The sequence below is a fragment of the Oryx dammah genome, unplaced genomic scaffold (genome assembly GCF_014754425.2).
Source record: "Oryx dammah isolate SB20612 unplaced genomic scaffold, SCBI_Odam_1.1 HiC_scaffold_7, whole genome shotgun sequence".
Classification (NCBI taxonomy): Eukaryota; Metazoa; Chordata; class Mammalia; order Artiodactyla; family Bovidae; genus Oryx; species Oryx dammah.
The window spans coordinates 15,098,317-15,122,036 of NW_024070191.1; the positions used below are offsets into that span (position 1 = coordinate 15,098,317).

At 44.1% G+C, this 23,720-nt stretch overlaps 1 protein-coding gene across 1 annotated transcript in view; it reads left to right on the forward strand.

Annotated features, from left to right (window-relative positions):
* The first annotated feature begins 13,037 nt into the window (after positions 1-13,037).
* FAM149A (family with sequence similarity 149 member A) overlaps positions 13,038-23,720 on the forward strand; it is a 38,447-nt gene continuing 27,764 nt past the window's right edge. Inside the window, exon 1 of the mRNA XM_040243094.1 lies at positions 13,038-13,845. Within this exon, the coding sequence (XP_040099028.1) occupies positions 13,139-13,845 (707 nt within the window). The 5' untranslated portion in view covers positions 13,038-13,138. The remainder of the gene's footprint in view (positions 13,846-23,720) is intronic.

A 23,720-nucleotide genomic window follows, 5' to 3' on the forward strand; every position in this document is an offset into this window, starting at 1 on the left:
GGTGCTGGAAGACAGTAAGGGTATGCAGAGGATGGAACCATATTGAGGAGGGCATAGCAGAAGAGCTTAGACTTCAGGGGTTAGGTATTTTGTGTTTGTTTCGGTTTTGCTTGTTTCTCATATTTATTTATTTATGTGGCCGTGCCTGGTCTAAGTTGCAGCACACAGGGTCTTTGGTTGTGGCATTCGAGCATCTGGTTCCCTGAGCAGGGATGGAACCTGGGTCCCCTGCATGGGGTACTCAGTGTCTTAGCCACTGAACCACCAGGGAAGTGCTTAAAGTATTTTGAAGTTGTAACTGGGTGGATTTCTACTGGCAAAATGAGAAATTACCATAAAATTCCCTCTTGGGGTCTGTTACTTCGATTTACGTGACACCTGGTTGAACAGAGGAGCATAACTTGTAACTTCACAGTCCACACAAGCCAGACTTACTCTCACATAACACAGGGGATTTGAAGCGTTTATTTTTTTCCAATACATATATAAATCTGTATTAAAATAGTAAAGCATGATAATCAACTGATCACTAGTTACTAAGTACACCAGGTGATATATCAGCCATTCTTAGCTCTTGCAACCAAGCTTCAATCCATATTACTGTTCAGCGGAAAAACTGGTTCTGTGACTTTCCCCCAACCAGCTTAACAAGCAGTCACGAGGGAGGGGTCACGGCACTTTTCAGTGATGGAAAACGTTTCCAGTTCTGTGTGAGAATTCCTGGGAAACCTGTTCTGAATTCTTAGCTCACTTTTATCTTAAATCATTTCCCCAGAAAACAGACTCCTGCATGGAGATTAACTGAAGCAGGTGTCGAGTTAAAAAATATTCACAACCTAAAAGTTGAGCCGTGTTTTATTCGGCAGGAATTTTTAGAACTTCAAGCCTAGGAAGCAGCATCTCTAGTAACCCCAAGAGAACTGCTCCAAGGAGGCGAAGGGAGGAGCCGGATTTCAGAGAAGTTTTATAACAAAGACTGGGTAGTCTGAACGTCAAAAGATACTTGTTAATTAAAGGAAATCAGATATCTCAAGTTAAGAAATTTAGGGCTTTTCCATCTATGGGCTTCCCAGGTGGCTCAGCAGTAAAGAATCTTCCTGCCAATCAGGAGACCAGGATTCAATCCCTGGGTTGGGAAGGTCCCCTGGGGAAGGAAATGGCAACCCACAATAGTTATCTTGTTGGGAAATCTCGAGGACAGAGGAGCTTGGAGGTCTACAGTCCATGTGGTTGCAGTCAGACACGACTGAACGATTAAACAGCATGCATGGGAAGATGCAAGAGTCTGGGATCACTGAAATCATTCCTGTGATGTGCACCTCAGCTATCTGGGGCCAGTGTCTCCTCTGAAGAGACCTAACCCTTGAAACTTACAAGCTTCCTAAACATGCCTCCTCCATAGGATGAGCTATAGAACTTTATCTTAGATCAAGTACTCTTGGACAGGAAGGGCCCAGGCACCTAAACACCAGGAATGCATGGGAGGAGTCACAGGAGGGAACAACCTTAGGACCCACTGTGACTGATGCAAGCATCTGTACAAACCCAAAGCCCTGGTAGAAGAAAGGGCTTTGTCTTGGCTGTGGCCTCAGAGGGGACTCTCAGATCAGAGACTTTTCTCCACTCTACTTGTTTGCTGAAGATAACCCTTCAGTGCAGGGGGATTTAAAGAGCTGTTCTGCTGGGGTTGTTTTGGTGTGAAGCAGCCTTGCCTGGGATAAACACTGGGTCAAATGAGATCGTCCTTCCTCAGAGAGACCCGGTTACCTAAGCAGTGATGAGAAACAGAGGATCCCTCTAGACTTTCTGATAACAGTGATTCTGCAGCCTCTCCTGATGTAACTTATCTCTGGCGGCTCACAACATTCCCTGGCCTTAAAGGGCATGTGCTCCCAAGATCAATCCTCACCCAGAAGAGAGAGGAACACCCCTGCCCACCACCAGATCCACACTTCGTAGGGGACAGCAGGCGAGTTCTGGACAGGATAGCAGAGTCTACAGAGGGAAGGTGGTATTTTAGGGATGGTCCAGGACTGAGGTTAGGAAACAAAAGTTCTGGTTAATCTTTTGAATAGGTTCTTTTTATCATTCATTTTTACTTATCTATGTATTTGGGGCTGGGTCATCATTGCTTTCTCTAGTTGTGGGGAACGGGGGCTACTCTCTAGTTCCAGCGTGCAGGTTTCTCATTGGATTGGCTTCCTACAGGCTCTAGGTGCGCAGGCTTCAGTAGTTGTGGTCCATAGGTTTAGTTGCCCACAGCATGCAGCATCTTCCCAGACCAGGGATTGAACCTGTGTCCCCTGCATTGGCTGGCAGATTCTCAATCACTGGCCCACTTGCGAAGTCCCTTAGCCCATTTTAGAAACTGGGTTATTGGGCTTTTTTTTTTTTTGCTATTGAATTGTAGTCTCCTTATATATTTGAGAAATTAATTTCCAAGTTTCTAAAACCAGTTTTAATGTGTGGTGGTGTGGATGAGTTCTCACACAACCAAGTAGTCCTCTGACACAAGCTGGGTGTCCTGTAACTCAACTCAATTCTGACACTATCTACCTGGAGAGAGCGTTAGACCCCAAAGGTTGAGGGCTCAATCCTACAAGACTGGCCCCCCCAACTTCAGACAAAATCACACCAAAGTCACCAGCTGATTGGATCAGAGTTCCCAGTGCCAACTCCTTGGGTTCCATTAATTTGCTAGAGTGGCTTGCAGAACTCAGAGAAATATTTTACTTACTTGATTGCCAGTTTATTAGAAAAGGATATAACTCAGGAACAGGCAGATGGAAAAGATGCCTAGGGCAAGGTATGGGGAAAGGGTGTGGAGTTTCGATGCCCTCCTGGAGTTCAGCCACTCTCCCTGAATCTACCGGTGTTTGCCAACCCTCTAACCCTCATACTTTCGGGGTTTTATGGAGGTTTCATTACATGGGCAAGATTGATTAAATCGTTGGCCCCTGTGGCTGAATTCAGTGTCAGCCCCCTCCTCCCCAGAATGTCAGTCCCCTCCTCCTCCAAACCTCTAATCACATGCTCAGCTCTGCTGGCACCCAGCCCCCATCCTTAGGTTCTTTCCACGTCATCTCATTAAGTTAAAGCCAGTTGTGGTGGAAAGGGACTTTTCAACAGTTGTGGTGAAAAGTGAAGACACCAAGCTTCACTTTTATGGCTCTGAGTATTTCAGGAACTGAGATCAAGAAACCAAATATTATAACAAAAGCTGCTCCCATTGCTCTTCTTACTAAAAGAATTTCGAGGGTTTTAGCTCCGTGCCAGAAATGAACAAAGGCCAAACACATATTATAAATCACAATATCACCACCCATTATCAGATATACAGCTTACAAATGTTTTCTCCCATTCTCTAGGTTGCTGTTTAATCTTTCCATTGTATTCATTGCCGTGCAGAAGCTGTTTAGTTTGGTGTAGTCCCACTCGTCCATTTTTGCTTTTGTTGCTTGTGCTTTGTGGGTCATATCTGTGAAATCATTGCCAATACCAAGGTCTTGAAGGGTTTGCCCTGTATTCTCATCTAGTAGGTTTACAGTTTCAGGTCTTATGTTTAGGTTTTTCATCCATTTGGGTTGATTATTGTGTGTGGTGTAAGATGAGGCCAACAGGTATATGGATAGATGCTCAGCATCAGGGAATTGCAGATCAAAGCCACAATGTGATATCATCTCACATCTGTTGAAATGGATTTTATTGAAAAAACCAAAAGACAGCACGTGTTGGTGAGGTTGTGGATAAACTGGAACCCTTGCACACTGGTGCAATTGCTATGGAAAATAATATGGAGATACTTCAAAAAACTGCAAGTATCAAATGATCCTGCAATCCCATTTGTGGGTATTTATCCTGTAAAACATTAATAAACAGACCAGAAGAGGGCGCTCTCATACCCGTGAGGATAGCTGAGCCAAACAGGAAGAAAGACTCTCTTTCCTGGCAAGGACCCAGCCAATGAAAAGTCAGGGACTCTGTTTACTACAGCTCTCCTTACTTCTCTGGGTTTTCTTCCTCCCTAGGAAGATGGTCTCCTTCTCTTGTGTGGGAACTTGCACGTGGCTCATCCTGGTTATGGAACCCCCAGTTGCAATTCTATGCTGATCCCAAATTAGCTCATTTTTTGCTGGAGAAATATCTGGCATTTGTTTCAGGTCAGCAATCCGAAAGAGTTACTGTTCAGGATCTCAAAGAGATATTAGCAGATTCATTACACCACAACAGTCAAAGGCACAAAAGTACAAACAACTTAATTATATATTATTATAGTCTGTTATCTAATGTATGCATGCATCCGTGCTCAGTCACTTCAGTCCTGTCTGACTCTTTGCAACCCTATGGACTATAGCCTGTTGAGCCCCTTTGAACATGAGGTTCTCCAGGCAAGATCCCCTCCTCTAGGCGATCTTCCTGACCCAGGGATCGAACCCTCATCTCCTGTGTCTCCTGCATTGCAGGACAATTCTTTACCACTGAGTGACCTGGGAAGCCCTATTCTAATGTGTGTGTGTATGTATAATTATTTTTTATAATATTTATAAGCTTCTTAAAGGCAAATTTATTTATATACAGCAGCTTGGACAGTAATTAACACACTGACATTTTGTCCATGCTATATGAGAAATTATCTATTTTTAAAAAAGGAGATATTGGAACTTCCCTGGTGGTCCAATGGTTAAGACTCCAAGCTTCCAATGCAGGGCCCTCAGATTCCATCCCTGGTGGGGGAACTAAGATCCCACATGCCGTGTAACATTGCCAAATTAAAAACTAAATCAATAAAATATTCAAAACTTTCCTTGAACTCACCTTTCTGTGACGCCCTTCTTAATCTTCCGCTTTTCCTTGTGTGCTCATTGGCCACAGGGCTTTTAAGCAACCAGGGAAAGCTTATGGCCAGTTACCATAACCTCAAAGAAATGACCACTGGAGGAGTCCAAAGAGAGAAGGTCCTTGACTGTATTCCTGGAAAATTGATGAGGCAGTCCCCAACAGTGCTGTCGTTTTTGAAAACTGTTTAAATTTATCATATGAATTATCTCTGTGCTTTTGAAAATCAGTTTTCCTCACAGTGGCCTTTTCTTGCTGTACTTTAAAAGTCAGAACTATAAGCATCGTGTCCTTTATAATCTACTGAACTTTAAGCACTTAAATTGTTATAAGTCAAAGGTAAGAATAGTTTATGCCCGTCGTGCTTTGTATACCACTCCAAACTGTGTGTCACTGGCATAAGGGTCCTTTTGAGCTGACGGCAGTTGAGAAAAAGGACAACCAGGATGAGCAATCTGCATCCGTATCCACCCCCCCTCGCCCCACCATCTGCATGAGAGCAGAACAGAAATTCTCATGTGAAGGTGAACCACTCCCCGCCCCCGACCGTCTGCATCAAAGCAGAACAGAAATCCCCATGTGAAGGCGAACCCCCACCACCGACTGCCACCCCCCAACCTCCCGAACCAGGAGCAGGAAGAGATAAGATGGCACCGTGGAAAGGTCAACAGTAACAAACCTCGCTAAGCAGCCGTGTCATCCATTGCTCTCCCCATGTTTTCACTGTCCCACACTTTGCTGTCCCTAGAAATGTGAAGTCCTTTTCCCATGCCTTCTTGATCTCAAGTCACTCCAACCTGCAGCGCCTTGAAGCAGCATTTTGATTTTTGACCAGAGATAGAATGAGGTCTCAGAGTGAGAGCGCTGACCCGGGGGCCAGTGACAAGGCCCCTGGCCCGTCAGCTTTGTGGAAATGAATTCCCACAATGCAATGGAAAGCAGTGAAATAAGTCAAGTGTTTATTAGTAGGAACCAGAGTGCCTGTGAGCAGGCACAGGGGGCAGAGGCAGAGAGTCATGCCCTCGTGGTACTTTGAATCTCTTACATGGGGCATTTCTTCTGGGTTTCGTCTGACCAGTCACCTTGCTTTGCCTTGTTCTGAGTCTGTGTTTGGTTTAGCTCAGGGTCCTCCCATCTGGGCATACATCTCTTAGCCAAGATGGATTCCAGGGGCGAGGCCTATGGGTAGGTTGATGTCAGCACTCTTTTTGACCTCCACTTAGCCTTTCTGTACAAGTGTAGTCAGGAAGCTCTCCTTGACCTTGAGAATGAAGAACATGTGGTCTCTGTCTCTTATCTGGGCAGGGCTCAGCCTCTCCTCTTATCCTCCTACTATTGTCTTCATCTTGGAATGTCTGTCCACAGGGGAGGAACTCCAGCTGAAAACCTCTGCTACGGCTGGCTTTCCTCCTCTGGATCAGTATGTGCTTTGTAATCCCAGCCAGTGGTTCCATCTGTTCCAGTGTCAACTGCCATATGCTCTGCTTCAAGTGGAGAGCTCGGCTTTCGTGAATTCTTTGTACATAAATATTTGTGACCAATATTTTATCAGATGCTTTCAGTTTCTCTTGTTGATGCATTATCTTGGCTGGTGTTACAGAAAAATAGTAGAAATATTATTTCCTTACTGGGAAACTTCTTAACTTCACTCTTGTTAATCTTTCTTTTATCAGTCTTTTATTTTAGGGCCCAGACAATGAACCTAAGATATAGAGAGGAAAATAATTTTCTTCCTCTTCTACAGTTGCAACCTTTTTTTAGAGAACTGTTAACCAGTCCTTTAGTTTCCTCTCTATTCCTCTTTTGGAGTGTCTTGGTTTGTGAAATGTTTTTCATGAAGATTCAGGGATTTTTCCTCCTCCTCCCACCCCCCAGCAATGACCTTGGTTCTGCAAATGTTTTCAGATTTCAATTTATCAGTCTTTTGCAAGACTAACAAGTGTTATGGAACAAAAGTTCACGTGCTCAATGCACGGTGAGGCCAAACAATCTGAAAGGGCACAGTTTGGAGCAGAGAGAGGTTTACTGAATGGCCAAGCAAGGAGAATGAGTGGCTCCTGTTCAAAAAATCTCAAACCCCTCAATGGTTTTCAGCGAAATGTTTTTATAGGCTTAGGGTGTGGGCTACAGGATGTGTGACTTTCTTCTCTTTGGTTGATTGCAAAATAAAAGAGACGTTCCAGGACTCAGCGGGAAGTTACCATCCTCCACATGGGTGGAGACCTTACTTCTTTCAGAACTCAAAGGTATTGGTCTGTGTGTCCTTTGAGGAGGAGCCTGGACCCTGCTTTAATCACTGCAGGGTGATTGTTTCTTGATTGTTCCTCCTTTGTTTCCAAATTCTTTCACTTCCTTGATTCAGTTCAGTTCAGTCGTGTCTGACTCTTTGGGACCCCGTGGACTGCAGCATGCCAAGCCTCCCTGTCCACCACCAACTCCTGGAGCTTGCTCAGACTCACATCCATTGAGTCAGTGATGCTATCCAACTATCTCATTCTCTGTTGTCCGCTTCTCCCACCTTCAATGTTTCCCAGCATCAGGGTCTTTTCCAATGAGTCAGTTCTTCACATCTGGTGGCCAAAGTATTGGAGTTTCAGCTTCAGCATCAGTCCTTCCAATGAATATTCAGGACTGATTTCCTTTAGGATGGACTGGTTGGATCTCCTTGCTGTCCAAGGGACTCTCAAGAGCCTTTTCCAACACCACAGTTCAAAAGCATCGGTTCTTCGGTGCTCAGCTTTCTTTATGGTTCAACTCTCACATCCATACATGAGTACTGGAAAAACCATAGCCTTGACTAGACAGACCTTTGTTGACAAAGTAATGTCTCTGCTTTTGAATATGCTGTCTAGGTTGTCATAACCTTCCTTCCAAGGAGTAAGCGTCTTTTAATTTCATGGCTGCAGTCACCATCTGCAGTGATTTTGGAGCCCCCCAAAATAAAGTCTGTCACTGTTTCCACTGTCTCCCCATCTACCTCCTTGATTAGCAGAGGCTTGAATTTGCCTTTTGGAACTCTGGGAAGTTCCAGGAGGCTGAAGAAATCTTTCCCTACAAACACAGAAAGGATTTATACCCAGGTGGACTCCACAGGTTCTTGCCCCCTTTCATTAGTCTTGCACACAGTTACTATGTGCTAAAACTGAGGCTTTAGACCAAATCAAACTCTCAGGCACAAGGCTGCTGTGTACCTCCCAGTTCACTTTAAGCACAAACTTGGACGTGCAGACCCTTGAAGTGGACAGAGACCTGCTGGTGAGACCTAAAGCCCTTGAGCCCGGCAGCCCTGCGGCATGCACTGATTTCCTGTGCTCCACTGGAGGGCGATGCAGCTGCAGGCGCTGCTGCCTGAGCCCTGGGCTTCATCTGTGCTGAGATAAAGAGGATCCTGTCAGTGTAACTTGGTATCTGCTGCTACTGCTGCTAAGTCGCTTCAGTCGTGTCCAACTCTGTGCGACCCCATAGACGGCAGCCTGCCAGGCTCCCCCGTCCCTGGGATTCTCCAGGCAAGAACACTGGAGTGGGTTGCCATTTCCTTCTCCAATGCATGAAAGTGAAAGTGAAGTCGCTCAGTCATGTCCGACTCTTGGCAACCCCATGGACTGCAGCCCGCCAGGCTCCTCTGTCCATGGGATTTTCCAGGCAAGAATACTGGAGTGAGTTGCCATTGCCTTCTCCAACTTGGTATCACATGTGATGAAAAACCAACATCTACTGAGAGCTTATCCTGTGGGATCATATCCCATCTCAAGCATGTGTCACTTAATGAAGCTCTCCAAGTCCCATTATTTGAGATGGAAACTGTTATCACCCTGGGATTACAGGTGAGGAAACTAAGGAACAGAGAGCCATGGGTGTTGGCCAGTAGCAGAGACAGTGTGAACTAGAAAGTCTAGCCCCAGAGGCTTCCATACCGTACCGTCTCCACCCAGGTGCTAAGCTAAATCTTTGTCTAATCAACAAATGCCTTTCCTTGCCCAGAAGTTTAGTTGTTTCTTTTATAAAATTGGGCTTCCCTGGTGGCTCAAACGGTAAAGTGTCTGCCTGAAATGCGGGAGACCTGGGTTCAATCAAGATCCCCTGGAGAAGGAAATGGCAACCCACTCCAGTACTCTTGCCTGGAAAATTCCGGGTTGCAAAGAGTCGGGCACAACTGGGTGACGTCACTTCACTTTATAAAATCTGATTTGATAGTATTTTTCATTATAGAATCTTGACTGTGGTGTCATGCTGAGACAATATAAATCCCTAAACAGATTAATTCCTCGGGCTGTTTTAACTTTCAGGTTTCCAAAACATAATATCTCTACATAGCAACATGGTCATCACTTCCTAATACTTTCTCAGTGATGTAGCCAAGCATCATTATACACATCAGAAAACCAATTAATTAAACAACTTAAGCAGGAGAGTTTTATCACATAAAACACCGCTTTGACATTTCAAATAAAGTCTATCCAAAATCAACACTGTCAAAATTAGAAAGGATGCTTTGCTGCATTTACTCTCATTTCCCTACTCTGCCTGAGCCAGGCCATCACGGTACATCACCTGGGGCTCATGTTTTAAGAATGACATGCTACTGGTAATTAACAGAAAAGCCAGGTAGCCTCTAACATCTGTCTGAAAGACTGTTGACAGATGAACAATGGGTATAAAAGACCTAGCGTCTTGTGTAGAATTGTTTATCATGTTTGCAATTACTGTCGTTTTCAAAGGACCTTCAAACAAAAGGATCAATCACTTATCCATTGTGCCTTCTTCATGAAGCTGGCTGACCGGAAGGTTCTTACGTCCACTGTTTAAACCATGATTATATTTTTTTCTGTCCTTTTTATATATTCTGTCATCCTCCTTGTAGATTTTTTTAGACTATTATGATAATTTAATTTGTAGCCAGCTTTTTAGAGCCAATACACCCACTGAGGAAAAGGAAATGGCAACCCACTCCAGTAGTCTTACCTAGAGAATCCTATGGACAGAGGAGCCTGGAGGGCTGCTGTCCATAGAGTCGGACAGAGTCGGACACGACTGAAGCGACTTAGCATGCCTGCATGCGTTGGAGAAGGAAATGGCAACGTTCACCAGTATTCTTGCCTGGAGAATCCCAGGGACAGAGGAGCCTGGTGGGCTGCCGTCTATGGGGTCGCACAGAGTTGGACCCGACTGAAGCGACTTAGCACAGCAGCAGCACACCCACTGAAGACTTTCATAGAGGTACCAGAAAGCTCCTATGATCATGACGCACCCCAAATATTAACTACTACCCCAATAGTGTATTTGTGCCCTAGGGCTGTTATAACAAAGTGTCACAAACTGGGTGATTTTATTTTTAATATTTATTTATTTATTTTGGCTGTGCCAGGTCTCAGTTGCAGCATGTGGGATCTTTTCATTGTGGTGCATGGACTCTAGTTGCGGTGCATGGGCTCTCTAGTTGAGGTGCATGGGCTCAGTAGTTGCGGTGCATGGGCTCTCTAGTTGCATGGGCTCCAGAGCACGTGGGCTTCAGCAGTTGTGGCACGTGGGCTTAGTTGCTCTAGGGCATGCAGGATCCTAACTCCCCAACCAAGGATTGAACCCACGAACCCTGGTGGCTCAGCTGTTAAAGAATTCACCTACAATGTGGGAGACCTGGATTCAATCCCTGGGTTAGGAAGATCCCCTGGAGAAGGGAATGGCTCCCTACTCCAGTATTCTGGCCTGGAGAATTCCATGGACTGCGTAGCCCATGAGGTCTCAAAGAGCAGGACACAACTGAGCGACTTTCACTTTCACCCTTCATTGCAAGGTGGACCACCAGGGAAGTCCTACAAACAGGGTGGTTTAAAATGATAGAAATGTTTCCTATCACAGTTCCAGAAACTAGAAGTCTGATAACAGATGCCAGTGGAGCCAAGCCCCTCTGAAACCTGCAGGGAAGGGTCTTCCTTGCCTCTTCCTAACTTCCAGGGACTGGCCTTCAAAGATTGCCACCCCTGGGCTTACAGCTGCCTCACTCCAGCCTCCGCCTCTGCCATTACATGATGTTCTCCTTGTGTGTTTGTGTTCAGAGATCTCTCTTCTTAAGGGTATTGAATTAGAGCCCATGCTAATGACCTTGTCTTATGTTGATTTTATCTGTAAAGATCCTATTAATATCTCCAGATAAGGTTACATACACACACAGAGTTAGGACTACATCGTATTTTTGTGGGGAACACAGTTCAGCCCATAACAGAGAGGCTACCTGCAAACACACCTCAGAGACAAACTACCTTCAAGGCTGGGACTTGAAAGAACAGGAACTTTTCTGTTGGCCTTATTGACAGTATCTTTGTATTTAAAGCGGTCTTCCCTGGTGGCTCAGAGGTTAAAGCGTCTACCCACAATGCGTGAGTCCTGGGTTCGATCCCTGGGTCAGGAAGATCCCCTTGGGAAGGAAATGGCACCCCACTCCAGTATTCTTGCCTGGGGAATCCCATGGACGGAGGAGCCTGCTGGGTCCACAGGGTCACAAAGGGTCAGACACGACTGAGCGACTTCACTTTCCCAGGTGGCTCAGTGGTAAAGAATCTGCCTGCCAGTGCAGGAGATGTGAATTCGATCCCTGGGTGGGAAAGATCCCTTGAAAAGAAAATGGCAACCCACTCCCGCATTCTTGCCTGGGAAATTCTATGGACAGAGGAGCCTGGTGGGCTACATCCATGAGGTCGCAAAAGAGTTGGACACAACTTCGCAGCTATACAACAATAATAGCATGTACGTAAAAAAAGTGAAGTGAAGTGACGTCGCTCAGTCGTGCCCGACTCTTTGCGACCCTGTGGACTGTGGTTTACAAGGTTCGTCTGTCCATCGAATTCTTCAGGCAAGAGTACTGGAGTGGGTTGCCATTTCCTTCTCCAGGGGATCTTCCCGACCCAGGGATCAAACCCAGGTCTCCTGCATTGCGGGCAGACACTTTACCATCTGAGCCACCAGGGAAACCCAAGTAAAAAAAAGCCTGTGCAATAATGGAGTGGTTAGCAATGAAAGCATAGAAATAACTAAAGTTAGAGAGCTGAAGACAGGTGGGTGAATTCCCTGCTGTTCATGGAGAAGGGTGATTTGCTCCTACATTACTGCCCTCTGTATATGAAATATATATCATATATATGACTCACTCCCCTTGCTTTGATTCTGTGCTCAACTTAATTTGACCTCAACAGGAATTCCTCTCTTAAGAGAAAGAGCAGACAACACTGCAGCTGTTATTACTTAACACATCTGAGTTGGATTTACACATCAGTATTTATGAGTTAAGTTACTGGGGCTCCATCCTAAGAGGTTGCTCAGCTATGAAGGTCCTGGGCCTGTAAAATCAGAAACCCAGAGAGGTGGCAGCAGACAAGTGCAGCTCCCAAGGAACTGGGTGAGTTGAATCAAGCTTCACTCAGCAATGACCCTTTGTGCTGACTCTCCCTTCAAGTTACATTACTTGTGTTCAGAATCAATCTGATGATTACGGGCTTAAACCCTGAAAGCTCATACTCTAGAAATAATCTGAATACAGCTTCTTATTAACCTTCCCTCCTATCAGAGAGCTGGCCATGGTTCATTTTGGCCTTTGGCTAAGTCCCAGATCTTTTGGAATCTGGGTTATGGTTCCCAGGTTTGTGTTCAAACTTCGTATCATTTTGCCCAGAGTCCTGCGAATCTGGTGAAGTTCTAAGGGTGATGGAGAAATTGGAGAGTGTTCCTTTAAGGCAAGGTTCAAGGAGGAGACCCAGGTGTCTATTGTAGACGCAGCCCGAGGCTGCAGTCTGGGGCCCAATTAGCAGTGAACTAATCCGGGTTTTTGTTTAGCTTAGCAACCGCCTGCGCCGTCCCAGGGGCCCGTCGGGGTCTCTTCGGGGGCCGGAGGCCCGGGTTTGAGTCCTCCGCCCACGGTGGCACCGGTTTGAGTCCTCCGCCCGCGGTGGCACCGGCAGCTGCAGGAGTCGCCCCCCGTGGGCACCGGGACCCCTGCCCTCGGAGTCTCGCAGCAGCGCTAAGGCAGAGAAGGATCTGCTCACCACAGAGGGCGGCCAACCCGGCTTCGGGGAAGGTCCTGCAGAGGAGTGGCGAGGCCGAGCGCCCGGAGGGTTTCCTCCGCGAGGAGAGAGCATCAGAGGCCCCCAGGGGTGCGCGACTAGAGGGGACCCCAAAGGCCCCGCCGCGCCCCCCTGGCCCAGGGCCGCTCATCCCGAGCCCTGCGGGCGGCGGTGGATGGAGCCCTGCAGACCCGCTCCGCGTGGACTTGAGGTTCGGACCACAGCCAGGACGGCGTTTCTAGGGCCAGGACATGAAGGTCGCGGTGTTGGACCTTGGGTCTCTCTTTGCCAAAATCTTCAAGACCTCGACGGCGCCCCCTGCGGCCCCCTCGCCGGTTGCCTCCTCCAGCCCCTCGCGAGGCGCTGCTGCCTCGGGGGCCGCGGGTTCCCGCCCGGGCACCTCGCTCAGCGCGGCCCGGACTTTGACCGTCCTCCCGGCCCTGGCCCCCGACTCCCCGTCCAGCGCTCTGGGGCCCTCGGTCCTGCTGCAGCCGACGCCCGCCGCGCTCCATCCCCTGCTCGCCGCCCCCCACGCCCGAGTCTCCGTCGCCGGCCGCCGGGCAGAGGCTGTGGAGACTCCCTCTTCGCTGCCCGGTAGCCCGGGAGCAGCCAAAGTCCGGTCCTCGCCCCTGCCCCTGCCCTTGGCTCTGCCGCCCGCCCCCTCCAGCGGCGGCCGCAGCTCGGCGGGCTCCCCCGCCCACCTGGTGGTCGTGGCGCGGCCGCCCCCGGGCCCCGGCGCGGTCTGGGCGGCGTATCCGTCCATCGGGGGCTCGGCGGGCAGCAGCATCAGCAGCAGTGTGACCGCGAGCCCGCGGAACGCTCGCCCCCACTGCCCTGGGGAGAGAGAGCCCAGCGCTCGGGTGCCCCCCGGGCCTGGCCCCAAGACCCTGTTCTTCACTTTGCCGGACATCGGCGAGGAGTGGGCCTCGGACAGCGACCCGGAGGACGGCCGGCGAGGGTGAGTAGCCCCGCTGGGGCCAGGCAGGTCCTTCTGGGGACCCCACCCCTCCACCTGCCACAGCCACCTTGCCGGGCGCCCGGTTGCAGGACGGCGCTATTTGCCATCACTCCCACTAACTCCCCTGGATCACCCTGCTTGCACTTCTCTTGGGTCCTGATTCCTTGGCTTTCTGTTCTTTTCAAATACAGGCTGTGACAGGCTTGCGCTCAGCTTTCTGGGAGATAATCCTCTGGTGTTTACCATCAGGGAGGGAGAGAAGATGAAACAGGGCTTGCAGGAAAGGAGGGGAACATTTTGTTTCTTTTCTCGGTGAAACCTTCCCTCTTAGATCATTTGAGAGTCTGGTTTCCTTAAGGATTTACAAAGGAGCCTTTGAGTCCTTCTCTCTGATGCAGGATTAACAGATGTGCAGGTAACCCAGTTCCTACCTTGGCAGCTCTCATTTTAAGAAATGGTGAGACTCATGCCTCCCCCTTTGTCAAGGATCAGCCCCAATTCTCAGCCCTTTAAGTGGGATTTTTTTTTTTTTTTTGGTATGAGACACGGAGTTAATTTATGTATGAGTAACATCATCCAACACAAATGGATTTGTTATATCTTGTATCCTAGAGCTCCTGCGTTCTTGCCATGGGGCCTTGAGATACTCCGGAAACACTGACTGACTTCATGGGGACCATCTCAATGGGAATTGGGAGACACTTCCCTCAACACACAAACTCACACACATTCCTCTTGTAAAATGTGGATGTCAGAAGTCAGGCAAATTTTATTTTATTAATGAGCAGAAGATAGAGCTTTTCTTAAGTGGGTATAAAGATGTTCAGCCTTCTGAATTTCACAATAGGATACAGTCAAGGGCAAATGTAGTGAAACGGTCAAGCACAAACCATGAAGTCCTGTTCCTGGATGTAGGTTTCTTCATTGTAGTCTAGTGAAGGAAGAATGATCAGGCCTGCTAGCAGAGAAGCTCTCCTCTGCCCACAAAAATGGACTGGAAAGCTTTGGCATTAAGACTCATTCTAAGTCATTCAGAATTCAAATAACTATTTTCACAAACCCATGCGACACTCATCTCAGTGTTAAGCAGTTAGGTAGGAAGTTGTTTCTTTTCACTTAAATTTTTGTATTATGAAATAGATGAATTAACTGATTTTTCCCCCTAAAGGAAAATCACTTGCATTTAGATGAGTGGCTAGAATCCCTGGAGGAGGGCATGGCAACCCACTCCAGTAGTCTGGCCTGGAGAATCCTCACAAACAGAAGAGTCTGCCAGGCTATAGTCCATAGTGTCGCAGAGAGTCAGACAGAAGCGGCTGAGCATGCATGGCTGCAAGTGGCTAGAATACGGATGCCTAAGGAATCAGACCTTTGTTATTGGCTACTGGTCCTTAACATTTATGCAATTAATGTTTTATGAGCAAACAGATGTACATACTGATCTTGAACTCTAGTCTTAGGCCTTTTTCCAGCAGGCACTGAAACAGGGCCAGTGAAAGCACTAGTGTGGTTTTCTTTCTTGAACATTTTAGTCTATGTTAGCATTGTCCAAAAATGCTCAATGGATACTTTTTTTAAAAAATAACACTGTATTTGGCACTATTTACAGTATGCTAATCTGCATTAACAGAGATATCCAATTGTCCTAAAAGGGCAGACACTGAATTTTATAAAATTGCTTTGAGGAATAATAGGCACAGATACGTATGTTCAAGAATCTTCCTATTTTGCTTGTTTGTTCTCTCTGTGGAACACCCTACAACACTTTTGAGTACATTAGTTGTTTATTTTTTTCTTTTGCATATACAAATAGTCATATTCCCTTCCTTTCATACCTCATTTCTTTTTTTAATCATGAAATTTACAAAGGGACAAGGGCGAGGGGAGAAATTTTTCTTTCGATCTTAGAGAACTTTTGCATCTTGAAATGTATTTTTTCCCTCCTGGACATCTGGGTTGACTATAACACTGAATAAGAATACATCCTTCAAGGATGGATTTAAATTGCACAACAATTTTCACCTTATGTATTTGTTTTCAGATAGCTGCTATTAATCATTAGCCCACTTAACTAATAATAAAACCATATATTTGGTTATCTCAAGCCAGGTATATGAAGAGTGGAAGGTGGTTAAAGTAGGAATAAGAGAGGGAGGAGGGGGAAAGGCATAACTAAAGAAAATGTAGATACATGTCAAACAAAGGTAAGAAAATCTTGAGAAACAGTTAATCTAATTTTAAGACCACCACTCATTTACAAAGAAAAGTCCTCATTCACAATTTATATATTTTGGAAGATCTGTGCATCTTACCTTTGACCTGATTCTGTTCTTGGCCTTTACTAAAATTAAAAATACTGAAAATAATTTCAGTGGGGACATATGCAAACTTTCTTTTAGTTCAGAGCCTTTTTCTTTTTCACTGAGGTGCTGTGTAATAGCATAAGTTTTGATCTCTGATTCATAGATTAAATGAATGACTAGCCCACAGAAGAGGGGTTCGCTCTTTCCAGTGACACGTTTAAACCAGAAGCAGAGGTACTGAGTTGCCTCCTTTACCCCATTCTCCCATACCCGCCCCGATGTGTGAGCCAGCACTTGTCAACTTCACCTTCATTTCCCTGTGTCTTTCATAGACACATTGTCCCTCCTTCACACTGACTTCCCATCTTTCCATCCCTAATCACTACCTCCTTTTGCATTTCTGGTTTGATCTATACAATTATCACCTTGTTAAAGGACTTATTCTTTCTTTATCTGTGAATAGAAGAACTATCAGTAGATAAGATAGGCAGATAGAAAACTGTTGTTTGTGAAGATTGGTAGATTGAAATTTCATGTGGTTGGAAAGTATTTCTATCTTTTTAAAGTTATTGCTGATAATATACAGTCATTGCTTTTGTGAGTGGTTGAGTTCCCTTGTTAAAAGTCTTGTAAGTATGGAAATATCACAATAGCTGCCTGCAGGACTTGTGAACTTGACTGCCAGTGAAAAAGAATGCAGGGACTTCATGTGAGTCCAGAGCTGGGCTGACTCTTCAGGACTCAGGCAGGAATCGAATGAGCTGAATTCCAATCTCAAACCATTTGCTCACTATGTAATTCTGGGCAAACTCTTCAGTTTCCACCTTGATAAAATGGAGATAATAATGATGCTTTTCTCATACAGATGTTCCAAAAATTCATTGAAATAATATTTTAAGTGCCTAACATAGAGCAATGTGTATAACCCTGGAGGCTCAGATAGTAAAGAATCCTCCTGCAATGTGGGAGACCTGGGTTCAACCCCTGGGTTGCAAAGATCCCCTGGAGGAGGGCATGACAACCTACTCCAGTATTCTTGCCTGGAGAATTCCATGGACAGAGGAGTCTGGCGGGCTATACTCCATGGGGTTGCAAAGAATCAGACATGACTGAGTGACTAAGCGCATCTGATTCTTATCTACTTCTTGGCACAGAAATAGAATAGAAAAGTATGTTTCATTGAAGAATACATTCCAGGAGAAGAAAAGAGTGACAAAAATTCATTTATATTTATCATCTTGACTGTAATAAATGGAATCTTTTAGTGCAGTTATTAGGCAGAACAAATAAAAGTACACTCTAATCTTTCTTCATTTTCCCTGCAAAACTTACAAAAGATACAGGCTACTTTAGTTAGTATTACTACTGATTGCTGTACAGTATCTAGAAGAAAATGTATTTGCCACCCAGGGATCAAACTTTTAATTTTTAGAGACACTGCAGAGTAACCAGTAGCCTCACAAATCAAATCATACATGGCCAATACTTCATATAGCGCTTGACATTCCTACTCAATGATGTGTTCATTATATGTACATCATATCTTTTTTAAACTATAAACTCTTTGTCCTGTGACATTTAAGACAGCACACATCCACAAAAGGTGTTTAATAAATATTTATTAAATGAATAAGTGAAAATATTTTCATTACAATATCCACTTTCATATGTCCCTAATCTAGTAAAAATCCAGAGGAAACTTAAATGTGCTTATGTCTTTTTTTTAATATGTATTATTTATGGCTGTGCTGTCTTTGTTGCTGCTCAGGCTTTTTTCTAGTGGCGGGGAGCATGGGCTTCTCATTGCAGTGGCTTCTCCTGTTGCAGAGCAGGGGGCTCTAGGCACACAGGCTTCGGTGGTTGCGGCATTTAGGCTCAGTAGTTGTGGCCCACGGGTTTCGTTGCCCCATGGCATGTGGGATTTTCCCGAACCAGAGATTGAACCAGTGTCCCCTGTATTGCAAAGCGGATTCTTAACCACTAGAGAGCCAAGCCCTCTTTAAGAAAAAGAAAAGTATTTATTTGACTGTGCCGGGTCTTACCTGTGGCACGTAGGAGCAGCATCTTTGCTGTGGCATGCAGGATCTTGTTCCCTGACCAGGGATGGAACGCAGGCCCTCTGTGTTGGGAGGCTGGAGTCTGAGCCACTGGACATCCAGGGAAGTCCCTAAATGTCCTTCTTTAAGAATAATTGTCTCGGGCCTCTCTGTTCCCTTGTCTTGGAGTTTTCCCAGAGTTGGTAATGCTTTCTGTTGGGACTTTGCATTCCCACAGGGATGAAAGGTGCGCTCAGTAGACAATTGTCATTTGACTGTTACTTTCTACTACAGTCAGATGACCATAAATTTCATTAAAAAATAGTAATGAATCTGACTTGGGCATTCATGCCTCGCATTTGCTTAAACCCAAGAAGAGAATTTTGTTCTTAACGTCTTAAACAGTAGGTTTTTAAGCTTTAAATTATCTTCTTTATTACTTTGAAGGCTCAAAAACTAAACTTGAGCTATTATGTTCTTCTACTGTGTATTTAAAAGACGCATATTGAACATTTTCTAATATCATAGCTAATGTAATAGCTAATGTGTGTAACACTTGGTTATTAGCAGTTACTGGTTACCATTCCATGATAAGTATAGAAAGTAAGAACAAATTCCTGGTGGTCCAGGACTCTGTGCTTCCAGTGAAGGGGGCATTGGTTTGATTCTTGGTCAGGGAACTAAGATCCTGAATGCCATGGGGTATGGCAAAGTAAATAAATAAATAAATAATTTTAAAAGGACATCAAACTCCTTACCAAATTACATTATATTAAAAATAACAACCTTTGGAAAAAAAGAAAGAATGAGAGAATAAATGTTTAGAAAAGTTTTTAGCAGTTGACTGAGTAACATTATGTCTGTTGACTGATAAAACTTTTGGACTTTTTTGTGCATCTTTTTTTCCATTTTGCTTTCTAATAATTTATTTTTATTATACTTAAAAGTTATAATATCCACAATGAGTAGGAAAGAAAAATTGAATAGTCAGACTACACATTAGTTCTTGGGGTTGCAAAGAGGTTGCAAAGAGTCAGACACAACTTAGTAACTAAGCCTGTAGCACATGTTAGCCTGAGAAGCACTGAAGCAGACTTAAACACTTGTAAACCACAATGAACAGCAAATTTCAGGACACCAAGAGGGAAAAAAATAGCCGGATGACCACACTAGCATTTTACTCTTCCTAAAATACAGGGCTAAGCAATGTTTGAACAGTATCCTCTGATTAAAGAAAACATTCTTTAAATGATTGTTCAAATAATCTAGAGTCAAGAATATGCTCTAGTCACAAAGTTTTTGGGAGCCCTGGCTGTGGGGATATAATCTGTGGCCAGAAGGAGGAGGTTTCTCACACTTAGTGCTTTTTTTTTTTTTTTTTTTAAGTTTTACACCAGTGCTGTATCCCATCAGAGCTCAATCACAGCCCTTGATGGCAGTTGTTTCTCTCGTAAGGCATAACTTGCAAGTACAGATAATGTGTTTTTTGTTTTTAAAGGAACTTTTAAGAGGAAATTTACAGACATGACATACTTTTCTTCTCTTATTGCCAATCTGTAGTCTGTTTGGAAGAATCCCTGACTTACCACTAATAAACGATCAGATGTATTAATCCCTTCTGAATTGCGTTGGAGGGAATCATGTCCCATAGGAGGGAATCCTATGACCCATTAAGTTTTTTTAAGTTTAATTTACATTTGAAACTCACTTTCTTCCCCTGGTGGAAATGAAAGCCCAGTTATCTGGGATTGCTCTCATCTTTATCCTTAGACTTGAGCCTCATTCTGGGGGCTTACATAAGACCAGGGCATTCATCAGTGGGGAAGGAGCCCACTTGTTTTTTAATAACCTCTGTTACTGCTGAATATACTGAGATATCTGTAATCTTGTCCTTCGTAATAACGCAGGTCCCATGCCTTTATCCATAAAGGCCCTTCCAATTAGGGGTCTCCCCGCTTAACTCTGTGGAATTTCTGGGAGGCCCTGGGAGGAGCCCACTGCTCTCATACCAACATTCTCTGTCACAGGACTTCCAGGAGGATGCCAACCCACACCACATAGCCTTCCTCTGGGGTTCTACCAGCCCACCTAGGCTGTGTACAAGGATCAGCACCCTCTGATCCCTTATCTCGTAACATCATCGGTCAGCCTCTGTTACCCCTGAGGTCTGCACTTTGTGCTTCTGCGTCAGTTTCCTGAAGGACATCTTCTAGGAACTCCCTGGTGCTGAAAGGCTGATTCAGGCCTCCACTGGCCCTTGGGAGTAAGAAAAGAAGCACTCTTCCAATGATGGGCTGGATGGATTTCCGCCCTCATTAACTTCCTGGCCAGGCACCTTCCTTATGGTACAGTGTTTCACTGCTTTAAAGCATTAGTTTTGTGACTGTTTCTCAAATATGTATTATTCTATGGAGCCAAGGTTCTTAGCATAATGACTAGTATTTCCTTGTCTACCAGGTACCAAATGCTGTGTGCATATTCTATAGTCATTATCATGAATCCCCAGGACACACACACAAGGGAGGAATTATATTTCCATTTACATATGAAGAAATTGAGGTTCAGAAAGGACTATAAATGGTCTCATTCAGACGGTTAATATGTGGAAATGAAAGATTCAAATTTAGGCAGTCAGTTTTTATCACCCACACTTACGTGTAGCCAAGTTTTTTAAAGAATTAAGATGGTAATAAGGATTAAAATCTACTTCTAAGGAAATTGATAGCATTTTTTCTGAAACAAACTGACTCTAAGAAATTGTACTCTTTCCAATAAAAATTAGTTTGGAAATAAAAATCATGTTAATGAGTAAAATTATCTTTCTCAAAATAATAGTCCTAGTAATACTATAAGGACACAAATTAAAGTGTACTTTTGTCCACTTTGAGGCACAGATAACAAATGATTTTTATTATAAAACTAGAATTTCCTTAAAGCATTTCCTTTCTTTAAAGCAAAACTATTGTCATCTCTCTTTTACTTTATTATGTATGTGTTTCGCATAAATTACTTTGTGTATAATTAATAGTAAATCAAATATTTTATTTGTACAAGTAAGGCAGATAATTAGCAAGCATTGCCTTACTGGAGAAAAATAACAGGCGAAGCAATTAGATATGCCTTTGCTAAGGGGAAAACGTACACATTAGCATTTTCTTAATTAGCCGTTTCACTTAAAGGGTTTAGAAGAAGTCTTATATTAATAATTAAATATTGACAACAGTAAAGATATGGAAATAGAGGTGAAAGGGATAGTCTTGGTAAAACTATTTTTTAATTTCTAATTTAATTTAATTAGAAATTTAATTTAATTTTTGGCCGTACCATCCAGCCTTGGTAGGGTCTTAGCTCCCCTACCAAGAAACAAACCCAGGCCCTCTACAGTTAGAGCACAGGGTCCTAACCACTGGACCACCTGAGAATTCCCTACTGTATTTTTAAAAATGTTAATTACTGATAAAATTAGTCCTAAATTTCTTGGTTCAGATTTCACACAACTGAGACCGAGGTGAAGGACAATGATTTTAGGTGAGATGTGGGTAAGAAGAAATTGTTCTCTTACTTACAAAACAGACTCAGAGACTTCGAGAACAGCCTTATATTTGCAGGGGATTGGGGGGAGGAAGGATGTGGGAAGGGATAGGTAGGGAGCTTCAGATGGACTTGTATACACTGCTTTATTTAAAATTGATAACCAGCAAGGACCCACAGTATAGTACAGGGAACTCTTCTCAATGTTATGCAGAAACCTGGATAGGAGGGGAGTTTGGGGGAGAACTGATACGTGTGTATGTATGGCTGAGTCCCTTCTCTGTTCACCTGAAACTATCACATTGTTAATCGGCTATACCCCAATATAAAAGGGTGCCATTAAGACATGTAATAGGCAGTTGACTAAAATAAAAGCAAAGCAAGAAAAAAAAGTTAAAAAGAAATTTTTCTCCATAGAAAATTTGTATAGTAATCTTCAACAGTAACTCAGCTCAGTGTTATAAAAAACAAAAACAACACAACCCTCTGTGGGACACCTTACTACATAGTACCTTTTTTTTTTCTCCTTATAATGAGGAAAATGTGCTTTTACCTTTATTTTAGCCAAGGATTGACCTGTGCTTAATGGAAATGTGTCTTAATGTTTCAGAGCTCATGATTCTTGTGAATTCAAAGTCAATATGAAATTCAGTTTAGGAATGGAGCACTTTTCTTTACCATTTAATGTATTTAATGTTGCTCTTTTGCTTAACATGGACACTTTGTGTGTGTGAACTCCAAATACACATAAGCCATCTACCTGTCCCTGTTGGAAACCTCTGTTTTTGCCTCAAACTGACTACAAAGCAGCAGGCAATCTTGTTTTCACCATAAGTAACAATGAATTGTTCTTGCATTAAAGAATTGCAGGAGGGACGGGGGACTTCCCTGGTAGTCCACTGATTCATCCTCTGAGCTGCCAGTGCAGGGAGTGAGTTTTCCATCCCTGGTCAGGGAACTAAGATCCCTCATGTCATTCAGTGTGGCCAAAAGATTAAAAAAAAAAAAAAAAAGAGTGATAAAAATGTGTGTTTTCCCTTGGGAGATGAATGGAGATTTGTATCACACGTTGTACAATATTTCAGTGCAAAAATTTCCTTCATTCTACTTCCAACAGTGACAAACCAGGTTGTTTTAGGAAAACTACCACCTGAGAGCATCTAGAAGAGCTGGACAATAAATTTTAAAAAACCACTGAAGTTTTTATAAACTGGAAATAGACCAGCCTCATAGGAACTGAAACCCAGCTTTAAATCTTCTTAATTCCTGATTGGATTTAGATGATTTGAATTTGCTGGCGCTGCTAGCCCTGTCTGCTGTAAGAACCAAATTTAATCCCCTCTGTATTTAAGATTATAGCAACAACTGTATATTGTTCATCAAAGACACAGTTTATAAGAATACAGAAATATTGAATATAAATGTTTATGGATGAAGAGTTTGTACATGCAATTTCTAATGAAAAGAAACACACACTTAGAATTTCCACAGCAGAGAAGTAGTAATATTACTCATCTGACAAATTATGCCAGTACAATATCATTTTCCAGTTTAGACTGCTTTTTATTAAAGGGTTATCTTTTCTATACAAAAAAGTAGTCACCTTTTCGGGTTTCTGTGAGGTTTGGGAGTAAGGTATGTAGGTCCCTGACCCCTAATTACCTGCCAAGCTGAAAGCACCATGCATGGAGGGTGTCAGTGAGGTGGCACTTTGTGTTGACTGCGCAGACTAGATATTGTTCACTGAAACAGTGATTTCTGACCTAAGCAGGTTCTATATCTGTGGTGGTGGTGGTAGTTTAGTCGCTAAGTCATGTCCGACTCTCGAGACCCCATGGACTGTAGCCCACCAGGCTCCTTTGTCCATGGGATTCTCCAGGCAAGAATACTGCAGTGGGCTGCCATTTCTTTCTTCAGGGGATCTTCTTGACCCAGGAATCGAACCTGGGTCTTCTGCATTGCAGGCAGATGACCTACCGACTGAGCTATGAGGGAAGCCTATATC